The sequence below is a fragment of the Candoia aspera genome, chromosome 8 (assembly GCF_035149785.1).
Source record: "Candoia aspera isolate rCanAsp1 chromosome 8, rCanAsp1.hap2, whole genome shotgun sequence".
Lineage (NCBI taxonomy): Eukaryota > Metazoa > Chordata > Lepidosauria > Squamata > Boidae > Candoia > Candoia aspera.
Window position 1 is genome coordinate 50,545,166 of NC_086160.1, and position 26,869 is coordinate 50,572,034.

The 26,869-nt window shown below is 38.0% G+C and overlaps 1 protein-coding gene across 2 annotated transcripts in view; it reads right to left on the bottom strand.

The window, feature by feature from the left end:
- LOC134501752 (bifunctional heparan sulfate N-deacetylase/N-sulfotransferase 3) overlaps positions 1-26,869 on the bottom strand; it is a 70,678-nt gene that overhangs the window by 23,768 nt on the left and 20,041 nt on the right. For both annotated transcript variants that reach the window (XM_063309670.1, XM_063309671.1), the window contains exons 2-5: positions 19,845-19,932; positions 16,677-16,831; positions 11,422-11,607; positions 5,362-5,490 (exon numbers count right to left, since the gene is read on the bottom strand). In XM_063309670.1, the coding sequence (XP_063165740.1) occupies positions 5,362-5,490; positions 11,422-11,607; positions 16,677-16,831; positions 19,845-19,932 (558 nt within the window). The remainder of the gene's footprint in view (positions 1-5,361; positions 5,491-11,421; positions 11,608-16,676; positions 16,832-19,844; positions 19,933-26,869) is intronic.

Genomic DNA, 26,869 nt, shown 5'->3' on the forward strand with positions numbered 1-26,869 from the left:
CTGCAGTGTAAATATGTCAGGGAAGTTTATATTTTTTCCAAGGCTTCTTCCTGCTTTTTCAAAGTAACTAATACTTAACATGTCCCTTAGGGGCCTGGGTGGTTGTGATTTGTTTACATAATAGCCATCTCTAGCCTGGGACTCATCGGTTATAGCCTTGCCAGACTCAGCCCTTATGGCTGAGCTGTGAACTAGCTTCCTGAAGTAAATAGGGATGCATTAAAATGATTTTTCCTATCTGGTACTCTCCAGATGTTTCTAATCCTGCTGGTTTGTAAGTTGAGATGCTGAAGTCCAGCTTATCTGCAGGACACCAGATTGATAAAGGTTTTTCATAGGCATAGTTTGGTCTGAAATTGCTTATCTGGTTGTTGCTTCAACCATTGGTATTCAGACATTCCTATGCATTCTACTAGCATTTGTATGCAGTACAGAAAGGCATCCCAAATCCTTTCATTGCAGTAGTTTTTCCAACTGTTATAAGACCACAGATAAAACCCAGGCAGGATAAATGATGACATTTTTTTTTCAGTCTCTACACAAAAAAACATAGCAAAACATTCCAAGGGCAATCTATCATAGTAGTATAAATAGTAATATCTATATGTGTTGAGTTAGGATATCCTAATGAATTACTATTGACATTAAGGCACATAAACTATTTCGCAGAGCAGAGACTTCACACTGACAACAAAGGTCCACATAGTTAAAGCAATGGTGTTCCCTGTAGTAACATATGGCTGCGAGAGCTGGACCATAAGGAAGGCTGAGAGAAGGAAGATAGATGCTTTGGAACTGTGGTGTTGGAGGAAAATTCTGAGAGTGCCTTGGACTGCAAGAAGATCAAACCAGTCCATCCTCCAGGAAATAAAGCCAGACTGCTCACTTGAGGGAATGATATTAAAGGCAAAACTGAAATACTTTGGCCACATAATGAGAAGACAGGACAGCCTGGAGAAGATGTTGATGCTAGGGAGAGTGGAAGGCAAAAGGAAGAGGGGCCGACCAAGGGCAAGGTGGATGGATGATATTCTAGAGGTGACGGACTTGTCCCTGGGGGAGCTGGGGGTGTTGACGACCGACAGGAAGCTCTGGCATGGGCTGGTCCATGAAGTCGCAAAGAGTCGGAAGCGACTAAATGAACAACAACAAACTATTTTGCAGGACCAAATTATTGTTCAGAAACTTCCACAGCTGGGGGAATTTTGAGTAGAGGCCAGTGGAACCAGCCATATCCAGAAAGCATTGGAACATAAGTAAAAACAACATGGCTACATGCATGCATAAATACCCACCCATACATTCATTGGGATCTAACAGGAAAAAAAAATGATATCAATATCAGCAGCAATTGTGGATATGTTATTATTAACTTTATTTCAAATTTCTTGAGGATTAAAATTAAGGCAAAGACAGAAATAAGTATGTCATAAACATTATATATATTATTTACCACAAAATCCAAATTCTTAATGAATATCCAGAATTCAACAATAGCCTATAAAAATCAGGATTAACATTATGAAACACTAACTATCTGGATCTCACATTTTATTTTTCAGGTAATATAATATTTGTAATTAAGCTGAAACACTTGCTTTACTGAAATGATCTTCACACTGTGAAAACATAACTGTTTTGCATCATTCTTTTAAAAATATATTTTTTTGCTTATGGGTTCTGAGGGGGATGCTTAATATGGATTATTTGTGCAGCAAACATTTGGAATCAGCAAGTTGAAGATTCCAGATATCCACTGGATGTACATTCCCTAAACTAGGCATTGTCCACAATGCTTTCAGCCTGATCACCTCCTTGGCGACTTGTTCCCTCATGTCATTAGAAAACTATACATAGAAACCTTCCAGCATTGTTGGAGCAACAAAATGCACAATGATCCATGTAATTTATGTCATTTCTAATAAATGTAATGAAATTATTATAGCAACCATTCTGCTGTGCTGAAGATTCACACTCTTACATTCCTTACATTCTAGAAATGGAATGGCCCAAGGAAGAAAGCAATAAAAACAGGACAAATGCTTAAAGGCACAGAATTCTAGCTACGGGTCCTCAAAGAAGGCTTGTCAGAGAAAACTGCCAGAGTGCTGTCAAAATTACTTGAAAAGAAAAAAATACCACAATGGTAGTCAGCACATCTTGAAGTAATAAGATATGAAATAAACTGTCAAATGAGGTGACAAACTTTACTGTCATGTCCAAAGTAAAGCAAAATAGGTATTGTTAATTACTGAGACATCCCAAGTTTAAGAATCTAATGATGTGTATGTTGGGATAAATTAGATAGAAAAAAATAGAATGTACTCTGAAGAAAAGATGTTATGAACCATCCCACTTCCTTTCCAAACAAGAATACCCAGCGATACAAGGGATTAAGGACAAATGAAACTAGAAAAATAACAATGAAGAATAAAGCATTACTACAGACAATATCTAGAGAAATAAAAGACTCAACAAACAGACTAGACCAGTTTGGTCTAGTGGTTAAGGCAACAGGCTAGAAACCAGGAGACTGTGAGTTCTAGTCCCACCTTAGGCACGAAAGCCGGCTGGGAGACTTTGGGCCAGTCACTCGCTCTGTCAGCCCAACTCACCTCACAGGTTGTTGTTGTGGGGAAACGAGGTGGAGGAAGGAGTATTAGGTATGTTCCCCACATTGAGTTATTCATAAAAATAATAAAGGTGTGATTAAAAAAATCTAAAAAAAAAACAGCAGCAGCAGCAAAGCCTGCAGTTAACAAATCAATAGATTAAGGCTGAAGACTTTAAAGAAGGGCTGCTCCCTGACTCTAAAGAAAGTGATTTCGAAAATGTCCACCAAGGATGGATGGGACCTATATTTTTTTAAAACATGGACCCTCCATTAAGAAACATCAGTTATGGGAAACCTATTCTTTCATAAACTTTGCAAATTGAAGTGGCCCCTGGTATTGATTACTTTTCAGGGATGATCTACCCAACAAGCTTCAAAAGCTGTTAAGAGGCTGTGATCTGGTCCGCAGCACCAACTTTCATAGAGGTAGCTAGTTTTAAAAGTAAATGCGTTATGAACTTCCAATGCCCTTTATACAGTCTAGTGGAATTTAAACAGCCTGCATGCTTTATGAACACAATGGACTTTGCTGCCAGAATAATTTTATAGCTGCTATCAGCCATCAATATGTGGAACATAAACCAATTCCACATAAATGTGCACATTTTAGAAATTTACTAGATGAACTTTTTTTAGCACAAAAGCTCTTCTATTTCCTGTAAATAGACTTGGCAAAGAACAGCTTTCTCAATAGGTCTTAGAGTCCTTACCTGAATAATGTGGAAGGTTATAATGCTTGAGAAAAACTGAAATGTTCAAATGTTTGCAAATGGTAATGTGTATGTTATACTTTTTTGATATATACTACTGAAAAAAGCAAGAAACTTGCCATATCTCTTTTGATGATATTATTGTACCTTGAATGTCACTTTTGTCATAATGGTACAGACATTAAGTTCATTATTAATTTCCATACAATACCATGTGCCTAAAATTAGGCTTCATTTCCCCCCCTAGAAATACCACTAACGCATTTACTCTTAAAATATAAAAGGTGAATAACAACAATAATTGTTTTATGTAGTACAAACATTAAAAAGTGATTCTGTTCAGTTTTTTTCAGCTCATAATGGGGGATACATTCAGACTGGAAATCCTATCTACACAAGTTACTAATACTTCCAAATGTTTGACTTGTTCCTACAAACCTACGTATTGGCCATTTGTAAAATGTGGGAAATTGGTGGTGATAGGGGGAAAAGGGAACCACGCTGCTCCCTGTCTGCTTGCCTGAACTGGATTCTCACTTGCATTAAGCCTTTTTTAGAAGTAGAGTATATTCAATGACCATGGAGTAGGATTGCACAATTAGCCATATCCTTGAAACCAGAATGCTTCCTGGCCATGGCCTCAGGATCCATGTAGTTGTTAGAATGGCTGAAAAATGGACACACCTAAAGGATTTAGTTTAATGTGAAATCCTAATTATGTAGACTTTTAATTATAGTGAAACCCATATAAATATATAGTTGTAGACATGAAAGGGATATTTTATTACAACCTAGTAATAATATATTAACATTGAAGGCACAGCCAGAGAGACATGCTAATGTTGACTTGAATGCATGAACCATTATCCCAGGTTATTTACTTAACACAAATAGCACTAAAATAATTCCCATGTTATATTAACTTGTAGCCTGTTGTTTTAATAAAAAGAAACCAATGGAACAATGTTTAGTAGTTCGCCAGTTTCCAATTATTAGAATATTTCTAATAAATGTTATGAATTCATTAGTATTAACATTTCAATGTGTTTACAAAACACATTGTTTAACTCATTTTCAGAAACAAATGCTACTGTTAGAATAGTGTTAAAATACAGAAAAAAAAATATCTCTAGAGTAAAAAAAATTCTATTAAGCCACATTTGGGAGAAAATCTGTCCAGTCCATAGATTTGTATAGAACTTTGCTGTTCTCTTTCAGCCCAGTTTACCTCATAGGTTGTTGCTGGGAAGCAAATGGGAGTATCAATGCTATGTGCACTCCCTTGAGCAACTGAATGAAAGCAGGGTATAAAACAAACAAGCAAGCAAGCAAGCAAACATACACTATTTCAAGCCAGTTTACCTTCCCTTCCAAATGGAGCCTAAGATCTGCTCCATACAATTTGAAAACCCTCCAGAACAGTGTGAGAAATGGCATGAAGTTTTGCCAGGTAGAATGGTTTTCCCTTCATCCTGCTAAATGTGTTGTGCAAACGGGACCAATTTGTAAAAAACTTGCTTATATGTTGCTTTAAATCAGTTTGAGTGTCTGTCAGATGCACTCATTCTACTCTAAGCCTTATAATTCCAATTGAAGAAGTAAAGAAATTCAGAGTATGAGTGACAAAACAGCAACTCTTTATTTTGTAGTTTATTTATTTGATACTCATTATTCTATACCATTAAAATAATTCATTTATAACCTGGAGTTTGTAGAAGAGTGACGGCAGGTTTTCCTGAGACCACTTAATGTCAGTCCAATCATGTCTATTGTTTCAAAGTAAGTGCTGACATCATTGGCTTAAAGTAATAACAAGAAGAACAGTAAGAGTAATTATTAAATAAACTCAAGGAACTATGGAGATTAGTTCAAGATTATTACATTTTGTATAACATTTACAAGTATTAGTGAATACATTGATATGACTAAAGAAAAACTTCCCTTCCAATTAGTCAATATTTTCTTATTCCTATTAGTCAATAATTCTTAAAGATATGGTCGGTAATTGTCTTTGTTCAAATAATTTAAGCTACTTACTGGATTGAGAACTACTGTGAAAAATAATTCCCCGCCCTGTATACTTTTGTTTAGTTCTTTTGGACCACCAGGATACTCCTTGTAGAAAATTGTATGAGTAAAAAGACCACAGGTTTGTCGAGGAAGAACCTGTAGAAGATTATATACAATAGTAAAGGAAGGGAAAAATAGTGCATTGTCTAGCCTAGGATAAGCAACTCTTATTTTAGTTTAGAAACAGTTAATTCCCCTTTATAAGACTTATCTATACTTTACAAGTTTAACTAGTATTTTAAGTTTCTTTCATGAATATGAAACCACACAAAATAAACCTCACATTTGTCAGGAAGAATGACCACTTACATACCATTAAAAGAGAAGGAAAGAAAACACCATCCAAAAATATGGAATAGATATGCATATATGTCAATATATACATGCAGCTGCCAATTTAAAAATAATTGTTAGACTTTTAAATAAATAAAATAAATTCCAGAATATTCTGTTTAGGTGACACGTTTGCCTGTGCTGTCCAATTACTAACCCTTGATGCGCAACTTCAGAGCTCTTGTTACTTTCTCTTTTTTCTGCCCCTTTATCTTGATATTGGACTTGGAAGAAATAACCTTTCAAATAAATGATCACTTCAAAAATATGTATATCTGCTTGCCAGTATAACAACTCTTCAAATATAGGATCCTTCTGAACAACATACTATTGTCTGTCAGTTTTATTAAAGAACTGTTCACTATAAAGTACATGAGACCACCACACCATTCCATAACAGCATGACAATAGGTTCAGTGGAAATACAGCATTTTTACAGAGTACCTACGTGAAGATATGTGATAGATTTTCTGTATACCCAATAATTTATTTTTTAAAATAATTCTTCAGAATTATTCATAAACGTTTTAGTTGCACATAAAAAGTAAACATGTAGAGAAACAAGCCTTGTTGATGGAAAATCAGCATGAATCCCACCAAAGGAAATACTGACTCATCAGCTTTCTAGAGATCTTTGACAGTGTCAACTGGCATATGGATCCTTTCAACATTATGTGCCTGGATTTTCAAAAGCCTTTGACAAAGTTCCTCATCAATGGTGCTTAAATATACTTAGAGACCTTTCTGAAAATATTCCTACTGCCAGAAGGTTGCTATCTGGTAAGTGGGAAGGTAGTTTCCCAAGCTATGGAACTCCCTAAGGAGATGCAGTTGGCCTCCACTCTCAAATTATTTAGGAAAATGGTAAAAATGTATCTTTTAATGAAGTTTTTTTAAAACTTTAATTACATTGATTTTATTATTACATTTCATGTTATTTTTAATTTGTTGTTAGCTACCCTAGTATTTGTATAAACAGAAAGGTGGTGTGATGGTTGCCCTTATTCCAATAAGACACAGACTCGCATTGCAACAGGGGACATGACATACTGCCTTCCCCAAAAAAACTTCAAGTCGCTGGTTTGGCAGGATACGCTTCATGGAAGCGTTTGACAAGCCGCTGTGCTGAGACATCCCGAGCATTCACCCACTCAGGGTGGGGGAAATGTCTCCAGCAGACCAGGTACTGGAGGTTGCCCCGTAGCCTTCGGGAATCTAGAACCTCCTTGATTTCAAAATGCTGTTGTCCATCGATCATGATGGGAGGAGGCGGGGGGGGGGGTCATTGTGCCACTTTGAGGAGGTAACCGGTTTCAGTAAGGCACAATGGAACACCGGGTATATGCGTTTCAAGTTGTGTGGCAATTCTAACTTGAAAGTTACCGGGTTGATTATTTCCACTATTGGAAATGGGCCAATGAACTTGGGGGCTAACTTCTTCAAGGGCTGCGGAGACTTAATGAACTTAGTGGAGAGGTAGACCTTATCTCCCACTTTGAAGTCTGGCTGCGCAGCCCTGTGGTTGTCCGCATACTGCTTGTAGGTTGCTTGGGCTTCAGAGAGAGCCAGCTGAATGATTGGCCAGACGTTGGCTAGCTGTGCCGCCCAGTCATCTGGGGAACAAGGCGGGGCCTCTGGCTGTGGCAACTCTGGGATCGGAACGAAGTCTCGACCATAGACTACTCGGAAGGGGGTGTGACCCGTGCTCTGGTGCACTGCATTGTTATATGCCACCTCAGCAAAGGGGAGTAAGTCTACCCAATCATCTTGCTGGTAGCTTATGAAGGAGCGCAAAAATTGCTCCAGGGTAGAGTTAAGGATCTCCGTAGAGCCATCCGTGTGGGGGTGCCAAGCAGTGGACAATGCCTGCTTGGTGCCAATTAACTTCAAAAATGCCTTCCAGAATTGAGAAGTAAATTGTGTATCCCTATGTGTGACCAAGTGGGAGGGGGTACCATGTAATTTGTAAATGTGATTTAAAAAGAGGCGTGCCAGCTGTTGAGTGGAGGGAATGGAGGTGCATGGGCTAAAATGTGCCTGTTTCGAGAAGTAGTCTTTAACCACCCAGATGACCGTTTTTCTCTGGCTGGGTGGCAAGTCTACGATAAAGTCCATTGAGATTTCCTCCCAAGGGCGGGAGGGGCTTGCCACCAGCTACAAAAGTCCCTGGGGCTTCCCCACTTTTCGCTTGGCCATAGCACATGTAGGGCAAGCAGCGACATATTCTTTTACATCCCTCCTAAGTGTAGGCCACTAGAATAGTCACCTTACCAGATGCAGCGTTTTAACAAAACCAAAGTGCCCTGCCGTTTTGTCATCGTGAGAACGGCTCAGAACCTCTGCTCGCAATTGCTCCGGCACATACAAGCTATTTCCGCCTTACCAGCCAGCAGTATCCACTCGATTAGAGTGTTTGGGTCGTCTCTGCATAATGCCCACCTCAGAACATTCAAGTTCAGGCCCTCTTTGAAATGTTCAATTAGGGTAGACTGCGACCAGTCCTCCACCTTTCCAGCCAGTGCTTGAAATTCCATGGCATAATCTGCCACAGATTGTTGCCCTTGGCTGATTCCCCTTAGGGATCTTTTCACTCTCTCCTTCTCTAAGGGATCTCTGAAGTGCAGATCTAGTGCCCAGAGGAACTTGTCACAGTAATCGAGCTCTGGGGCATCTGCCTGGCATAGCTGCACATACCAGTCAGCCGCCCTTCCTTTGAGTTTGTTCGCAATGGCATTAATTTTGCCCTTTTCCGAGCGGAAATATGGCCCAAATTCTTCCATGTAATTTTTTGCGTTCGTCAGGAAGAAGGATAATGTTGCTGGGTCCCCGTCGAATTTGACCCCGAGGTCTTTCACTCCCACTCCCGGTGGGCTCCAAACCACATCTGGTCGTCTGGGCGTGCCTCGGGCTGCTGGGGTTCTCCGGTCTCGGTGTGGGGATTCCCTCAGCCGGATTCTGGGCGGCGTTGCCTCCGTCTCATGCTGGCTCCAGCCTCTTCCCAGCGGTCGCGTCTCCAGGGTGGGAGGGGGGAAGATGACCTCCTGGCGGGTTCTGCGAGGTGAACTCTGCCCGGCGCTGCTTCAACCTCCTGCCAGCTCCGTCCTTGCCCTGGCTGTCGCATCTCAGGGATGGGAGGGGGGGTGATAAGCCTCTGGTACCTGGTTCCAGCTCACCCCTTCCTCGGGATTCCCACTCGACCGACAATCTCAGGAGCAGCTGTTCGATTGACTCCAGCCTCGATTCCACTATGCTTAGCCGCTCAGCTGTCTGGGAGCCTTCCTCAGTCCGTCCGCTCTGGCGCCTTCCCTCAGCTCCTGCGATTGTTGGGGACAGCCGGTCCCGCAGCTTCTTAGACGCCCTGAGCGTTCCGGTCAGGGATTCCGCCGTCTCGTCCATGGTGACCCACTCGCCCTGCGACTCTCTGGTAGCTTTGAGTGTCTGGCTCCTCCCGGTCCTCTCCTCCTCCGAGCTTGATCCCGAACCTTCCTGGACTTCGTGCCATCTGGGAGTAGGGTTCTTACCGATCGCTCGTGCTGTGGAGTCGGGTGACCTGTCGCTGGTCCTCTGGTAGCCACCTCTTCGTGGGTTGAGTCTTTCCATCGCCAGCTTGGACCCCTCACAGACGAAATCTGGAATGGTGCTAGCGGAAAATTTTTTTTTGGATTCCCGTCTTTATGTGATGGTTGCCCTTATTCCAATAAGACACAGACTCACTAGCCAGGCTAAGGATTTCTGGTTTATTGGGAATAGAATGCATACACAGAGAAAGACGGGAATGAGCACATGGCGTGCGAGGTAGCCGGTAAATACCCGCGGTGCGGACCTGGTCCTTCTCCACCTCCCATTGTCACAAAGTCCTGATCCGGAGTCTTGATGGGCAATCAGGGTGCGATTCCGGGGTCTCAATGGGCAATCAGAAGGATTAGCGCTGATTACCTCTGTACTCTTCCTGTGTCCGGCGTAGGTGTGTCCCCCGGGGTAATGCAGAGATGTCAGGGAGATAGGATGATGGCTTCTCGGGTCAGGGCAAAGGTATGGCTCCTTTGTCCTTTATTGGTATTTGTCTTTTAGTGCTTAAAGGATTATCACTAATTCCTTCCTCTTTCCTTCCCTTCTCCGGAAAGGCATGTTCCCCGTTGTGATGCATGTATGCATTGCAACGGGGGAAATGACAGCGTATAAAAGGAAAGATTACCAAAGATTTTTGGGTAACTAACTGGGTAGGAAGAAACAACAACAAAGAGTAGGAATAAATCAGCAATTTTCTCAATGGAAGAAATATTGATTCCCCAAGGTTCTGGACTGGGACTGATGCTTTTTAAATTAAGGTGAATGGTGAACCAAGTGAAGTTCATTTAAGTGTAAATTATACATATTGGGACAAAACTCCTTAACTCCAAATACATATTGATGGGATCTGTAAATAACCAGGAAAAAGACCTTGAGGTCATAGTAGATAGCTCAACAAAGATGCTGACACTGTGTGTGGAAAAAACAGAAATTCCATGATTCCATGGTAGGAATAATTAGGAATGGGGCTGAAAATAAAACTGCCAACACTGTAACGTCCTTGTGTAATTCTATGCTACATCCCCATCTGAAATACTGTTCTGGTTATCACATTGGAAAAAGGATATAACAGAACTGGAAATGGTACAGAACCCTGCAACCAAAATGATGAGGGGCTTGAACAATTTTGTTATGAAAAAATATGGAAACAACTAGGATTCTTCAGCCTGGGAAATGATGGTTGGAAGTGGGTGGGAACATGGTTAAGTTGTATAAAATCATGTACAGCATAGAGAAAGTGGACAAGGCCTCAAAGAAAGATAAGGATAATTTACCTGAGATAGTTTTGAAAGACATCTGTGAAATAAATCAGGATTGTTTTTTGCAAGACCATAGAAATTAACCAGTACCACATGAAAATCATCTTTTAAAAAGAATAATAAACTGTCCCTTATTATTCAAATATTCTTAGGCCGTAACCATATTGATACATTTATTAAATAAAATAATAATTTGAGCACCTTTAGTACTATTACCATGAAAATGGAATAAGCCCATCCAACCAATTTCAGACAGAAAAGATTTTTCATGTAAAATATGAATGTCATGTAGAAATACAGCATCCACATTATATATACCTATTACTTTAAATAACTTTCTGTGCTTTAATGTTCCAACTCAATATCCTAAACACTGATATGTAATAAACTAAAACATATACATATATAGACCCACATCTAAACAACAAGGTCATCAAACACATTCCTAGCAGCAATGAAATACTTAGAAGGGTCTCTGAATTTGATCTCATGGTACCAGCCCATCAATGAACATGCAGTTTTAAGACAGTTGTTCCCATCTCTAATCCTTAAAGTTAACTCCAACACCTTCATTTGAGTACAGAATAAATGGTTATTTAAAAGAGATGGCTGAGAATCCAGCTCTAGCTGATTCTCAGCAATAATAGCTGCATGTTGACAAGTTTAAAAATTTCAAACCATCTTTGAACCCCTTTTAACATAAAGGACATTGCAGTAAATTATAACCTAGTTGTAGGGCACAATAAACTACGAATAGCTGTTCAGATAATGTGAACATTTGATATGGGACCTTTTCTTACACAGTTTTTCTTTTGTGGATGACAGTAATCAGAGAACTCACAATCAGAAAAAAAATGCAGCTCACCATGATGTTTTTGTGAATGAAACCCCTTCTGTAACGTGCAGGTTTTAGATGTGGATATTCTTCTGTACTGGTGATTTTGATATTCCAGACTTTCTTCCAGGCATCATAAAGTTGAACATGAACAGGATAGACACCAGAATGATGTGGAGCCACAGCATATCCCATATCAGTTGGAATGCCATGTTCCTGAAACAGAGCAAAATAAAATCCTATGAAGCACAGAAACCAGTGTCCTCATACACACAGATGAGCTTATTCACACAATGTGGTTATCTAGCTCAGTTAAAAGACCTAGTGCTTTAATACGCTAAGCTTGTTTTGCTTTAATCTTGGCTTCTTAGAGGGCAGTTATTTGATTAGTTTATTCCAGCAAACCTGGAATTTGAGTAAATGCAGAATGTAAACATCCAAAATGCTGTTTCTTATATCCTACTTTCACTTCTAGTACCAGTGGTAAAATTATATAAACAGATACCTATATGTACAGATAGCTATTCAAATCCATAAGAAAAAAAAAAAAGCAGTTGTTAACATTTCTTAGTATCAGTCAAAAGTGACCGAATAGTAAGCTCACTTTTTCCAACTAAATAGTTTTCGTCGCATGAACTGTGATAGGTATGTTATCTTAATGCAAAGAAACATGATACATGCAGAGAGACTCATGATCAGGCAGACAGCCAGGCAGCCAGGCCTGAAATTATCAGGAAAAATATCAATATTATGTAAACTTGTTTAAAAACAATTTATTTATTGATCAAAAAATGCAGAACACATGTGTTATTATATGTGATAATATTAGCAGATATTGATCTTCTTTTGATTTTTAAATATGTTCAGGATAGGAGACATGAGATTCCAATACCTGCAACAAATTTATTTCAGTTAGATACTTTATTTTAGGTAGTGTCCTTGCATACGTAGTTCAGTACACTTCCTGTTTTATCTAGGATGTGGTGCAATATTTTATAGACCTTTCTGTTTCCTTTTCTCTAGCCCAGGAGCTTAATTTGGTTCCAATTCAACAAGCATGGAAGCCAAATTTCTCTTTTGATGGGATAATATGAAATAATTAATTTTTTATAGATGCTGTATTTCAAAATATCTATCTGCTAATATGCAAAACCCCCCTCCTGGGACCATCTTGTTAATTTAAATTTATATAGACTTATGTAGTTTATTTTTAAATCCTGGTTGAACACTCAGTTGCTCTAATAACAGTAAATCCTTTCCCACTGTAAGGCGTATGCTTTAAAGCTTAAAATGGAGGCTCCAGTGCAATTTTAAATTCTCTTTTTGTTTCACTAAATTCAGTTTAGATTTCCTTTGGTGTTGCATCTGCAAATGTAATGCAGTTTTAAAATTTCTGCTTTAAAGTTAAATTCCTAATATGTGCTTGGAGAATATAGTAATCGGCACTGAGCGCTGCTTCTTGATGCTTCTGTTGATGAACAGAAATACAAACACGCCACATTGTTTGCGGCGAAGGAACATTGTTTGCAGTGCAATAATCAATACAGCTGTATTTCTATATAACTCATTTTATGTGAATTACAGTAAGAGTGATATAGTGTAATACTATGCTTGTTTTTACAATTATTTTTTAAATACCTCTCCGTGGTTCCAGTGGTTTGTGTGTGCAGAATGTTTTGGATGGGAACACCAGCTTTGGACTGGCATTAGGGGGCAAAGCATTCTTAGGGCTTTTCAGAAAATTGAAGAGCTTTTGGTCTAGCTCAAGAAAATCTTGTTTGGAACTTTTTCCTAGCTGTAAAGAAGGTATTTATAAATACGACACAACTGTATTTCTACATAACTCCCTTTTTGTTACTGCTAATGGCACTCCCCTGCACTGGATCTCCATCTGACCTCTTTGTATAGTTATTTAAAATAATTTAATAGGGGTATGTATTGCTATGGAAATAATTTGGAATATATGGGAGCACTGAAGCAGCACCTGGCTGCAACTTTTTACATTTTTAAAAAAAATTAGGATACATATGTTTACAAAATGGAGATTGCAATTTTCAGGTATAATTTAATAGCATCAAAATTACTTTCTAAGGACCAGGATTTTTGTCTGAATGTTCTTAGTTATTACAGAGGACTATATTCAATAAAATGTATGAATGTATCTATACTCTTTACACAGAGAAAATGACTATCATTTATACTTAAAACAATTAAAACAAATATTTTCAGTGTTTTGTAGCTTGGGCTATGTGGCAGCACCTAACTGCCTTGGACAAATCTGGAAAAACTATTCAGGATCAGACATGTTCAGTATTTGGATGACAGGCCACCAGGAAATACCACAGGTATAGGTTAGATTGGGAAGAAAAAAAAAAGGAAACTTAGACTGTGTGACTTGTTTAACATGTATGTGAAGCCTGCATCTGTGCCTGATGATTCAAGCAATGCCATTATTGTTCCCCTATTATGTCTGGGAAAGTATTTGGCAGAATACTAACTGAAAGAGTAGAAAGATGAAAATGAAGACATTTTTGGAAGTTCTGTGTCTTTATGTTGGACAGAGGACATACAGACATACTTTTGCTCTTCAGCCGGTCACCAAGCAATGTGTAACTATGAGCAATAAAGTTTACTTCATATTTGTGGATTCATAGAATATGATAAAGGGTAGAGACTTGAACTATGAAATGAGTTCTATAAATATGGAATTGAACATTGGTTTCTGAGTATAAGGATGATATATGATTGAAGTAAAGATAAATGAGGATAAATCAAATGCTTAGTGAATTATTCAACACTGAGCAAGGAATAAGACTAGAATATATGAGATTCAACTGGTGGTTTATTATGCAGTTATATGCAAAAGTTAGGGCACCCCAGGTCAAATTGTATGTTGAAGAAACTGAAATGAGATGAAGGAACTGAAGCTGAAAAGAAGTTGAATATGCCAGCCAGATAATTTGAAATATATCTCCAAATCATCCTTGAAATACTTTCAGGAAACAAAGATAAAGCTTCAGGAATGGGTTTCATAGTCCACAGACTTGAATATTGTTGCAAATCTGTGGGGAGATCTCCAACAAGCAGCCCATAGAAAGTGAGCTAGAAGAGTTTTGCAAGGAAGAATGGGGAAAAAATGCCAAATGCAAGAACAGAAAGATTCTTAGTGGTCACAGGAAACCTTTGAAAGCTGTTAACTTCTGTTGAAAGAGGTACAACAAAATAGTGATTGACAGGGTGTGCTAACTTTTGCAACTGCCAGACTTGCTGTTTTCTTATTTTGAATCTGTAAACAGTTACACATAAGCAGTAAGAATGCATTCAAATTTACTTGGATGCCATTTTTAACTTTGTACCATGCAGAGGTTGTGTCAGTTTGTATTCAATTAGGGATTCATTTAGAGATACACTTTGTCCTGGTCCAGGCCAAGCATGCACACAGTATTCAGTAATTACTTTGTAAAAACAGAGATTTCAGGCAATGGCAGCCAGTGTAGGGGTGTGTGCAGTCACCTGCATGTTTCAGCAAACATGAGTTTGCTTGGAAATGAGTAAATCCAAAACAGTGAGCACTAGTTTGCCAGGTTGCGATCCAAAATCCAAGGGATTCATAGGGAGCTCATCAGCTATCTGAGGTCACAGTAGCAGAGGTTCAGGACGCAAGGGTTCTGAGGCATGACCACATAGGTTCTAAGTTGGAATGGTTGTCCCCAAGAGAGACGTACTACAGGGAGCTTGCTTGATATAAGGCAACTGCTGGGTGGGAACCAATTAGGAACAATGCTGAGTGCTGCTTGCTGTTCTCAAAGGGTGTGATGTGTCCTGGACTGGGCTGTTCCTCAGAACTGAGCTCCTCGTCATCTGATTCCTATTCAGTTGTTCCAAATGACTGACAGCAGAGTCAGACTCAGGTGCTTGATTACTTGGTGATTCCTGAGACTGCCATCCATGCAGTGCGTCTGAAGCAGACTCTTTAGCATCAGAATCCTCAGACTCCAAGTTGGGTATGACATAATTAAACCAAGAGTTTCATATAATTGTGTGAATGGATAATATATAATGAATCCTTTTTGCAATCTCAGAGGTGTGTTGATTTGGAACATGGATGTGTATGTACTTTTGCATGCAAGCAATGCCATGTTCTTGGCTGATGACCTGAATGATTTTCTGTGAATGTCAGAGAGATTGCATGATGCAATAAGGCATATGGACCTGAAAATTAATGTGTTAAGAACTCAGGAAGTTGTGTTTGACAGGGAAAATGTAGTGAATAATTACAAGGTGGCTATACACAGTGCAAAATTATGCCAACTAGACGAATCTATCTATTTGGGTAGAACGTTTACTAAACGTAAGGAAAATGGATGGAGAAATTGGTGGGGATAATGTGAACTGTTGTGAAGAAAATTTGTCAAAATAAGTTTAAATGGTTGTGTGTAGGAGCATGCTTCTGTCGTATATGGAAGTGAAAACCAGCTTCAGGAGAAACATAAAATTATGTTGCTTATAATGAGAATGGAATACTTAAAAAAGATACATAGTAAAGCAAGAAGAGACAGGGAAACTATGAATGGATGATGAACTGAATGTGGATTAAATATAAACTGACCAACATGAAAGAAGCGTGCTGTGGTTGTTTGGATCATACAGAATGAGACAATGAATATTGAATCAAAAAACAAATACATGAAAGAAAAGTGAAAGAGGAAAGGGAAGACTGCGAAAGTTGTAACTGGTGAGAAGCTGTAGAAGTAAGAAGTTCCTCAAAAAGGGAGAGGTGAGAAGTTTAAAGGCAATGTATGAAGTGGTATAAGGATACGGGAGAAGCAAGAAAAATATGAAATGGTGTAATGAATGATATTGCTGTACACTAGATTGAATTAGATGTCCTTTTCTCTTATTTAATGCATTTAATTTCTTTTGCCCACTACTTTTCATTCTGTTTTAGTACTATGCATAATGCTGCTTACTTCAAAAGGGAACAGTGTGATGGGCATGTATATTATAGAGGATTCTTTTGATAAAGTGTAGTGACAGTCACCTGCACGTTAAGTACAGGTACCCTGTAACATAAATGTTTCTGCTGTGTAATTTTATTAATTTCATCCAGTGGCAGCATAACTAACCTGGAATTGAAAATCCCAATAAACCACTTAAAGATATATTTCCAGACAGTCTCAATTTTTAAGAGGAAATGCTTAATTTTAATACTTTGTGCTTTTCTGTGCAATAAAATTAGTTATATATCATTTCTACTAAACCTATGATATATGAATTTAACTCACTAAGGCAAATTTTTTGTTGAGAATCATTTGCTCCACTAGTGAAGATTCATTATGGAACAGATGAGGTTGCATGTGGCTCCACATATGAGGAAACCACCAGAATTCATCAACAGACCCCAGTAACAGGTCATCTCCTTCATCTTCTTCTATAGTACCTGTAGAAATAAATAATTTATTAAAGAATCTTCCCATTTTACTTTATTTAAAAGAACTTTGTCACAATTATTAAAAGCATGGTGAACTTTTAAATTGCAACAAATTACAGCAGGAAGATCAAAGCAATCTCAAATTCATAACAACAATTTGCAACCAACCAACAGTCCAAGACTGAAGGCAACACACTTGATCATGTCACTCAAGGTGTGTGTGTAGAATAACAGTGAGTCACCTGCATATATATCAGATTTGTAGCCTCAGTGAAACAGAATAGTATGAATCTCTCCACACTATTTCTCTCCTCTTCTGGGACTAAGGTCCCAGAATTTGGCAAAGGCTTAAGTGATTGGACTGCATTTTGCTGCCTGATATTGTTTAGGACAAGCATGATTTGAAAGTAAGCTAAAGTAATACAGTCATAACAAAATGGCAGTATATTTTGGATAGACCCTCAGTGGTTTCATTGACATACAATAGACTCAAACTGTGTGTGCAATGAATAATACATTAAATAATATATCAAATAAAACCTAGTGAAATTTAATATTTTTACATTTATGCTGATTACATTATATTATTATAACTGTATTTTTTTATGTTAATAACCAGTATTCTGATGTATTCTGATCTATGACTGTAATAGAGATTCCTTTGATTGGATTCCTATTACGTTGATAAGTATACTTCCCAGAATGACTACTGAATAGTAGTAAGGATTAGGGCAGAAGAAGGAACCACTGAATAATAAATATAAAAGTTGAAAAGAAAGTTGCAACTAATAAAGACCACAGTTGATTTAAATATACATATTAAAGCAGTATATGTACTTATTTAATTACTTAAAGGTGTAATAAATTTGCAAGCATCTCTGCTGTATGTCAGAACTGGAAGTATACTTGTTGATTCATAGATAAATAAGATAATGGACACATCCTATTGTTGAATAGCCATAAAATGGATCTTATAAAGCAATCGTGTCTTTTATTCTACTTGTACCTTTGCTGAATTGCTTTTATTCTACTTCGAGCCTTTGCAAATTGTTTCAATAGTCCACATGTCCAGCTCCTGGGTAAACTTTATATAATTTATGATTACACTCACAATATCACATTCTTGCTACAAATCTATTTTACATCTCTTGAGGTCAACAGCTTGCTAGATGCTTACTATTGGTCAGAGTACAAATGTGCAAAGTTTTATACTTTTATACTTTTAATACAAAAGCCTGACTTTAGGCTTGCTAAGTACTAATACAAAAAGATCTGTAATATATACATATATGTGTATATTAGGACCATAAAGTTTTTCATATGCATACTTTCCTTCAAAAAAACTTTTTTTTTTTATCAAAGTAGCATCCCTTCTTCCAGAATGAAGTGATGCTTCCAGTCAAAAAGAGAGATTGGAATGGTAATACCACTTAAACCTGGATAGCAAAAGCAGCTTCTGAAAAAGCCACTTTGCAGCAGAGCAAAGAGGGGAATGGGCTGGGTTTATCTTGAAGTATAGTGGTTAATTTACAAGTTGAAATGCCACCTCAGAGTAAATCACTATGTGCCTCTGCTGTAAATAATGGCTATATTCTTAAGCTTTAATGGGTGAAATTGTCCTATTTATTAAATGCTTATTGTTCAATTTACTCTGGGACTGAAGGCTTGTGCAGAACATTAAAATCACATGCACTGATTTCCTACAGCCTTCAACACACATCATTTTACATATAGAGTACTCTGTATCTTAAACACTATCTGTTCCCAGTCTCCTCATTCCTCATAGACAGCTCAGAAAGGAAATGGCAGTTCAGGCAGCTGAACTGATACAGCAGCCTGCCCGGGATCATTAGATTTTAGTAGTTCATTAAAACCAATGACTTTATCACTGAACAATATGGTCACTTCAGGGATGAGACAACATAAAGAGATACATTCTGAGATAATTATGTACGATTTCTCAACTCCCTAAGAGGCTAAAATCTTGTCTGTATTCTATATAAGATGTAAATTAATTAACTACTTCATGTGCTCCTCATCATAAGCACTGCAAATTGTTACTGTGATGACAGCATATCCAGACTGACTTTTTTACATAATCTAATCTTGATAGATGAATGTGGAACTAATACAGACAATCCTAGATGAGTAAGATAAACTGGGTAGAATACCAAAGGCTGAAAAACTGCTTTTAGTTGCCAGCAGGACTGCACTGGAAGAATTATGAAGCTACCCTGTATTAGTAATACCACCTTTAAAATTATTATTGATAATAGTGATTGACAAATTAATGTTATGTATATATTTTATTTGGATTCAAGAATAAAACACAACTCATCTTTGTACTGTTTTATCAATTCTTTGTAAGTCCTGTGCTTTTACTGAACAAAGTTTAAGAAAAAAGTCAAGGAACAGAATTTCTATGAGACCTCCTAAATGTACATATTGAGTCAAATTTTTCAATATAGGTAAGCTTTCCCTAGCTTCATGCCCTGCAGATACATTAGGTTAATTCCGCAAAACATCTTTCAGCGTGGCTGATGTGTGTATGTAAGTCTAACATATCTGCATGGCATCAGGTTAGCCAGTACTGATTTAGGAATCTCAGACCTCAAGTATTTCTTATTTTATTTCTTAGATCAAATTTCCAATGTAATTCCCTACTATTTGCTGGTGTAGATGACTACACTGTTGTCATCAACACAAACTGCTTAAACATGGTCCATGAGATAGCACCATGGCTATACTGCCAGAATGTCAAAATTATGACATTCCTGTGGATAATACAACAGTCCCACAGTTAAACATAACATTGTACGTAAGGAAGAGTTTATTGTTTTTTCTACTTTTATTCAGCTGAAGGGAACTTTCATTTTTTTCTTCAGGCTCCCAAAATTTCTTTTCTTTTCTTTTCTTTCATTTCATTTCATTTTGTTTTATAGCATAAAGTTGAAGCTACCTAAAACAAATTCCAGTAGAATGCAGTGCAAGGATGGAGAATAATTTTACAATGGTCTTTTACCTGTGTGGTAAAATTTCCCTGAAAATCCCAGATTGAAAGTAAAATTTGTAATTTGAGCTCTCAGAAGGTTCTGAGTATCAAGCAGAGCCTGAAATAAAACAGAAATTAAAATGCATTAGATACATACTTAATGCAGGTCACACCTTTTAGGGTTTGTGCAAAGCTTTAAGGAGATACTGGTAGAAGCAAACTGCCCTTTTCAAAGCATTTTCCAGAAGGCCTGATATAGGAGCTTCAAGTGTTTTTTCAGATCCTTTCAATATACATATGCAGGCACAGCCATTTGGCTTCACTAGCAGTTCCAGTGGAAATTTGTGCATGCATGTGTGAGCATAAAAATCTTCAAAGCTGCTGTCAGCCTTGCAAGGTCCAGACCGGAAGCACACCCAGATGAACTAATTCTACTTTATTGGAAGGTTGAATGAACAGAATCTTGCAAATCTGAAAGTACATTTCCCCCCATAGTCTTTACAGCCCAAGAAACTACGTAGGGTCCCTTCTGAGATGTGTGCCACTCCCACATTCCTTCTGCGTGCTAAGCTGCCTCTTATCCAACCATTGCCTTGGCTGCAGTTCTTCTCCTTGATTCCCAAGGTCATTCCCACATACTATTACATCTTCTACATCAAGCCTTTTAGAGAGTGCAGCTGCCTCTGCAATTCAAATGCTTTAGCTCTCATCTCGTTCGTGGCAATGTGTTTTTGCAGAGCCCTAATATCCGTTTCTTTCTCTTCAATTGGCTTGACAACACATACTGAATCTTATACTGTATGAACAGGAATACTTACAATCATTATCATCATAATTTCAAACCAGATGGCTTGATTGTACAAAATACAAGGGATCAGCAAGTTAATATGGCTAGCATGTATCAGAAAACAGAACAATGAAAATAAGTCTTCAAGCACTATCTGAGCTTTCTGACCAAGTTCCAAAAGGTTCCTAACCTCCACATTTGACTGAACACCAACAATTCACACACTTTGTTTTTATTCAGTCTGACTTCTCAAACTACAGACTCCCATTATTGACAGACACTAGTCAAGTATTAAAAAATGAAGCTGGATCTCTGATGTCATTTCTTTCTGAGGAACACTCTGAAGAGTTTTAGTCAAAATTAAGCAGCAATGGAGAAAGATCAGAGACTTGTAGACAAATACCAAAGAGTATTGATTGAAAAGAAAGAATCTTCAAATATTACTTTCTTCTTGGACAGAAAAGGTACAGACCATTCCTAAATAGTACCGCCAAACCCTACCCTTTTTTAAAGTGGTCCAATACTTTCAGGTGATCATAAAATTAAAATGCTGACATTAGTTGAATTTTATCTTTCCTATCAAACTATAGATAAAGGTTTGTATGTTAAAAAAATATAGACTATAAGACAGAAAAGAATTAAAAGAGGAAAAAACTGCAGCATGCTTTTAAGCTTGGAATGGCATTTCAGTACTCTCTGAATGTCTCTCCTGATCAATGAGAAGCTATAAAATTATCTCTGCTTGCAATGTTTTCTTTAGGATTTGTCTAATAACTTTAGGAAAAGTCTAATAACCTTGGAGACATTTCTGCTTTGAATAATGCAGCAGAGGCAAATCCCACAACAATCAATCAGTTATTAAAATGCATAGACTTATGCTGATTGCATGGCATCTTCCCATTCTCTGGACTGGGAAATCACATGGCTGCATACACCTTACTGACCATCTCTTGCCTATAACATGTCCAATGCTCTAGCTAATGCCTACGGCTGAAACAAAAATGTAAAGTATTATTTCCCCGAAGTCTAGATGGATACTTGATGCTACGCCACTAGTCATCAATTAGTATTTGACTGACATATAATTTGAACTCAGACTCCTATTTTGAAGTACAAGAAACTAAATCAGAAAGCTATGAGTTTTCACAACGAACAGTATCTATTGCAGATGCCAAACTTACTTTCTCCTATAAACAATTAGTAACTCTCCCAAATATTCAGGATTTCTTTTTTCTTTTTTAGCATACAGCAAACTTTCAGATTATCATACATGATTTTAAAGCTGTGTGGAACTTTAGCAATTCTTAATTTGGAAAATTAAGCAGAAAACATAACATACAGTAGTATCTTTAAAATAGGGAATAATTGTCCCTTAGGAACTATTTTCTCAATAGACAAGCTAAGCTAACATTTCAGTTGTTATGCCTCTGATTATTTTCTGGGTGACTTGACATTTTACTTGTCATTTAAGTTCTAAAACCAGAATGTTAAAACTTATGAAAAATATAGAGCAGCAGATGGCAGGAATTATTTCACTGTGTCTGTGTGACTGTCTCAGACAGAATGGGAATACTTTCATGTGGGGGCAGAGACAGAGAAAGAGAGAGGGAGAGACTAGATTTTCATTGCTAAATCTGCTTTGTAATACTCAAGGTAAGCTCTTCAGATACTTTATCTGTCCTTTTCTCTTCACTTACCTTTATGAATAGCACTTTGAAGTTTTTATCTCTCCAGCTTCCAGCAAGCAAAATCAATGGGGAACCACATGATTCGCTTAACAACCACATGGTTTGCTTAATAACTGTGGTGATTCACTTAACAACCACTGCAAAAAAGGTTGTAAAATTGGGTTGGATTCTCTTAATGACCATTTCATTTAGAAACCAAAATTCCAGTTCTAGTTGTGGTCATTAAGCAAGGACTACCTGTACTCATCCAAGGTTGTGGAATGTACTAATAACAAAAGTGAGCAGTAAAGAGTTAGAATATAATTTTTAAAACGTTCAGCATGTGTCACTACAGGTAGTCCTCATTTAGCAACTGCAATTGGGACCAATAACTTGGTCATTAAGTGAAGCAGTTGCTAAGTGGGAAATCATGTGACTGTAACTGTGCTTACAATTTTACACAGGATAAAACGTACTAACTATGTATCTGTAATGGCAAACACATGACTGAGAAGGAGACACTGTGAAGGTCATAAATGTAGGCATGGGTCACAAAGTTACTTTTTCATCACTGTCATAACTGTGAACAGTCGCTGTCTGAGGCAGTTCCTAAACGAGTACTACCTGTATTACATTTTCTAATAACTACTATTTATTTGTGAGAGCCAGTCTGGTGTAAAGGTTAAGGTATCAGGCTAGAAACCAAGAGACCTTGAGTTCTAGTTCTGCTTTAGGCACAAAGCCAGTTGGGTAACATTGTCATGAGTAAGGATGGCGAGCAGGGGGCTCCCATCCAGACTGTCAAGCGCATGCGTAGCACTGATGAATTGTTCAGCCATTCAAAGAGACACAGATCGGGACCGCCTTAACCCTTGGGGGTTGTATGTCTGGGTTTTTCCCATGCTTCTTCAGTTTGTTAGGATTCCTGTTAAGTACTAGCAATAAATATTAGAGACCAGTTCCTTGTCTCAGTGTGTTTCCTGGTTGTTAGGACATCAATCCTAACAAACTGAAGAAGCGTGGGAAAACCCAGACATATAACCCCCAAGGGTTAAGGCGGTCCTGATCTGTGTCTCTTTGAATGGCTGAACAATTCATCAGTGCTACGCATGCGCTTGACAGTCTGGATGGGAGCCCCCTGCTCGCCATCCTTACTCATGACAAACATTGGGCCAGTCATTCTCTCTCAGCTCTAGGAAGGAGACAATGGCAAACCACTTCCAAAAAAGTTTGCCAAGAAAACTATAGGGACTTGTCCAGGCAGTGACCAGGAGTAAACACTGACTCAAAGGCACACACTTTATTTATTTATTTATTTATTTAAATTCCATTTGGACACAGCCTGACTTCAACTGATTCTGGGTGGTTCACTAATAGTAACATTAAAAACCAGTACAAATTAAGAACAAGATAGCATTTGGGTGAAGTATACAAACAGAAAACAAACATAACAAACACAGCCAAGGGGATCCATCCATCTTACCCCAAACCTGGGAGAACAACCAGGTCTTCAAGGCTTTATGGAACACCAAAGGCCACACAGATTTTATGTGGATCTCATTCTAAAAAGCAGATGCCATGACAGAGAAGGCCTGCCTCTTGGTTTCAATAGATGATTAGATGACATTGTTTAATTGAGAGTTCCAGGAGTGTGCTCACTTGGCTGGCATGTATCTGCCAGGCAGAAATCATGGGAGACAGGCAGTTCTCAAGTAACCTGGCCCTACATGTAGGGTTTTATAGGTAATAACCAGCACCTTGAATTGCACCTGGAAGCACTCTGGCAACCAGTGCAGCTCACAGAGCCTGCACCATGCATTCTGGACAAGTTGAAGTGTTTTTAAGGTCAGCCCCACATACAGCACATTGCAGTAGTCGACTTTTGATATGAGCAGAGCAGAAGTGTCTATCTGAAGGGCCTCCCAGTCCAGGGAAAGGTGCAACTGGCATACCAGATGGAGCTGAGCTTTGAGTCCAAGAGGACCCCCAGATTGTGCACAACTCAAGTGGGGAAGCACTAGCCAGTAGAAAAGTATGAATGGAAAGTCCTTGGATCCAGGGGGCCCTAATATCCACAGCCATTCAGTCTTGGTGAGACTGAGTCAGAGTTGGTTCCTCCCTATCCAGGCCGACTAAAAGGAATAAAGAATTTAAAAATTATCCATAAAAATTATAGATACACCCAAGCTGTTCGGAAATAATGCTATAGGCTTTCCTTTTGGTATTCTCACTGCGTATGCTGCAGTTCGGTTTGATTACTGGATTATTTCTCCCTATATCTTGATAGCAGATTTTAATGTGCATGATTCATTTGTACAACCAAAAAACCTAGATTATTTATAGAAGAAGTCAGAGGAAAGGAAACCAATTATGGCAATATAGGCCAGTCATTGCTAACCAATTTTATTGAATAAAGCAACACAATTAACAATGCTGTCTTTGGAATTTTATCTCCTTTGCTGTTGTCAGTTTTTGGGTACTGCTCACTACCTAAGATGATTTCATTATCCTGTTGCTAAAACCCATTAAATTCCTTAATTAAAGGTTAAAAAAAATCTCAGGCCAATTAAAACAAGAACTAATGAGCACCCTGTTGCACCGCATCATTTTCCAACTTACATATAGTTTGATGATGCTAGATTTAAGCTGACAAGATGACAACATTCAAACTATTTCATAAATAAAAGCTGAACACAGCCCTCCTGTTTGAAAATGAACACAGCTCACAGTGTTTCCAGAGGGCCCATTAAGTGTTTGATAATATTTGTAATCTGAGTTGCCTATTTTGGACTCCAAAAGTGGGGAAAAGAGCAAACACCTGACAGGTCACAATATGCATGGTCAGCTGAATTTGGTTTTTAAACATAAGACTAGTCCTTCTGAATGAGTCCAAGACCCATTTTAGTGCAGCATTTTGTTTCTCACAGCAGACAACCAGATACGTCTGAATTGCTCACAAGGAGGAGATGGAGACATATTTTCTGGATGTTATTACCCTGCAGCTGGTAATTGAAGGCATGCTAGCTCCAACCTGTAGGAAAATACTTAATCTTCAAACTAATAGCATTTGATAGACTTGGTATCTGTGAATTTATCCAATCCCTCTTAAAAACATCCAAGTTAGTGACCCTCAGGTCTTGGAGTCATGGATTTCATAGGTTAACTATGCTTTCTTTTGTCTTTTCTAAATCTTTCAAGCACCTTTACTATTTTGAGAGAGAGAGAGAGAAAAAAACTTCTGCCCATCCACCTTCTCCATGCCAGACATGATTTAATGCATTGTGAACATGTTTCCTCTATTATTTTTATTCCAAGCTAAAAATTTCAAATCATTCTAGCCTTGTCTTGTGGGAAAGGTGTCCAAGCCCTTTGATCATGTCGCTAACCACCCTATGCACTTTCTCCACTTGCATTATATTCTACACACACACACACACGGTAACCAGTACTGTACATAGTATTCCACATATCAACATGCCATAAATTTGTGAATCATAGACTGATGTGAAATTAAACAACCTATTCTTAACTTTCATAAATGGGGTTAAGGGGGCAATTATTCTCTTTGTACTAAGCATTCTTAAATGTATTTTTAAATTATGTTTTTTTCACTAATACAGCACAGGTAATGAAAACAAATTTACTGAAATCAATGACATGCAATAGAATCAGTTTTTCTATGATTCTCTATGGCTGCAAAGGATATGATGCAAAGACATGGACAGAAGTATTCCTGTGGGTCTATCTGATGGAATCAGTGTATCTACAAAACAGACTGTGACATGGCTGTTTCAGTTACATACTCAGCTCAGTTATGCATCACTGAAAAGCAATTTGTCTGAAGATCCCTTAGGTTTATAATCATATGTTTAAAATAGTGAACAGGGAAACAGGGAGTGATATCCATTAGTGTTTTAATACTCTTACAATTACTTGCTATACTGTAACTGTATGTAATCCCTTTTAGAATAAGGTATCACTATTTTCCCTTCATGTTTTTTTAAAAACACAGACAGAACTTTATTGTTAGCACATTCATCTCAACTGCAATATTTGGATACCATGCTCATGACTGGCCTACATGATGAGTCTGAAATCATCCTGCAAGTCACATTAAGAATTAGGGCTATCAACATGCATGTTTAACTAGTCCTGCTTTATTTCTCTAAAGCTCTACAAAGCAATGGAAATATTCATAACACAATCCCAATGCATCCCTTGAACATACCACATTTGATGAGACTTATATATATGCATGTATGTGAAATGCATAAAACACCCTACTTTTTTTTTTTTTTGCCCTACACTGTAGTTCACCCTGCAATTGGGTTGCTGCCTGGAAGATGATGGAAACTATAATCCAGCCTGTCCCAAAGGCTTCAGTTTGTGAAAAACTACTTTAGTTCTAAGAGTTAATCATCCTGAAGTTATATCCCTTCTAGTTATTAATTTAACTGTCTCCCTGTGATAGGTTAACCATGAATCTTTTCTGCGTTACCTATGCCTGACTGGGCACAGTTTCTTTTGTCAAGGAACAATGTGATCAGACATTTTTTTCTGCTTCCAACTCCTCTCTGTATGTCAAGAAGGGCAACATTTTG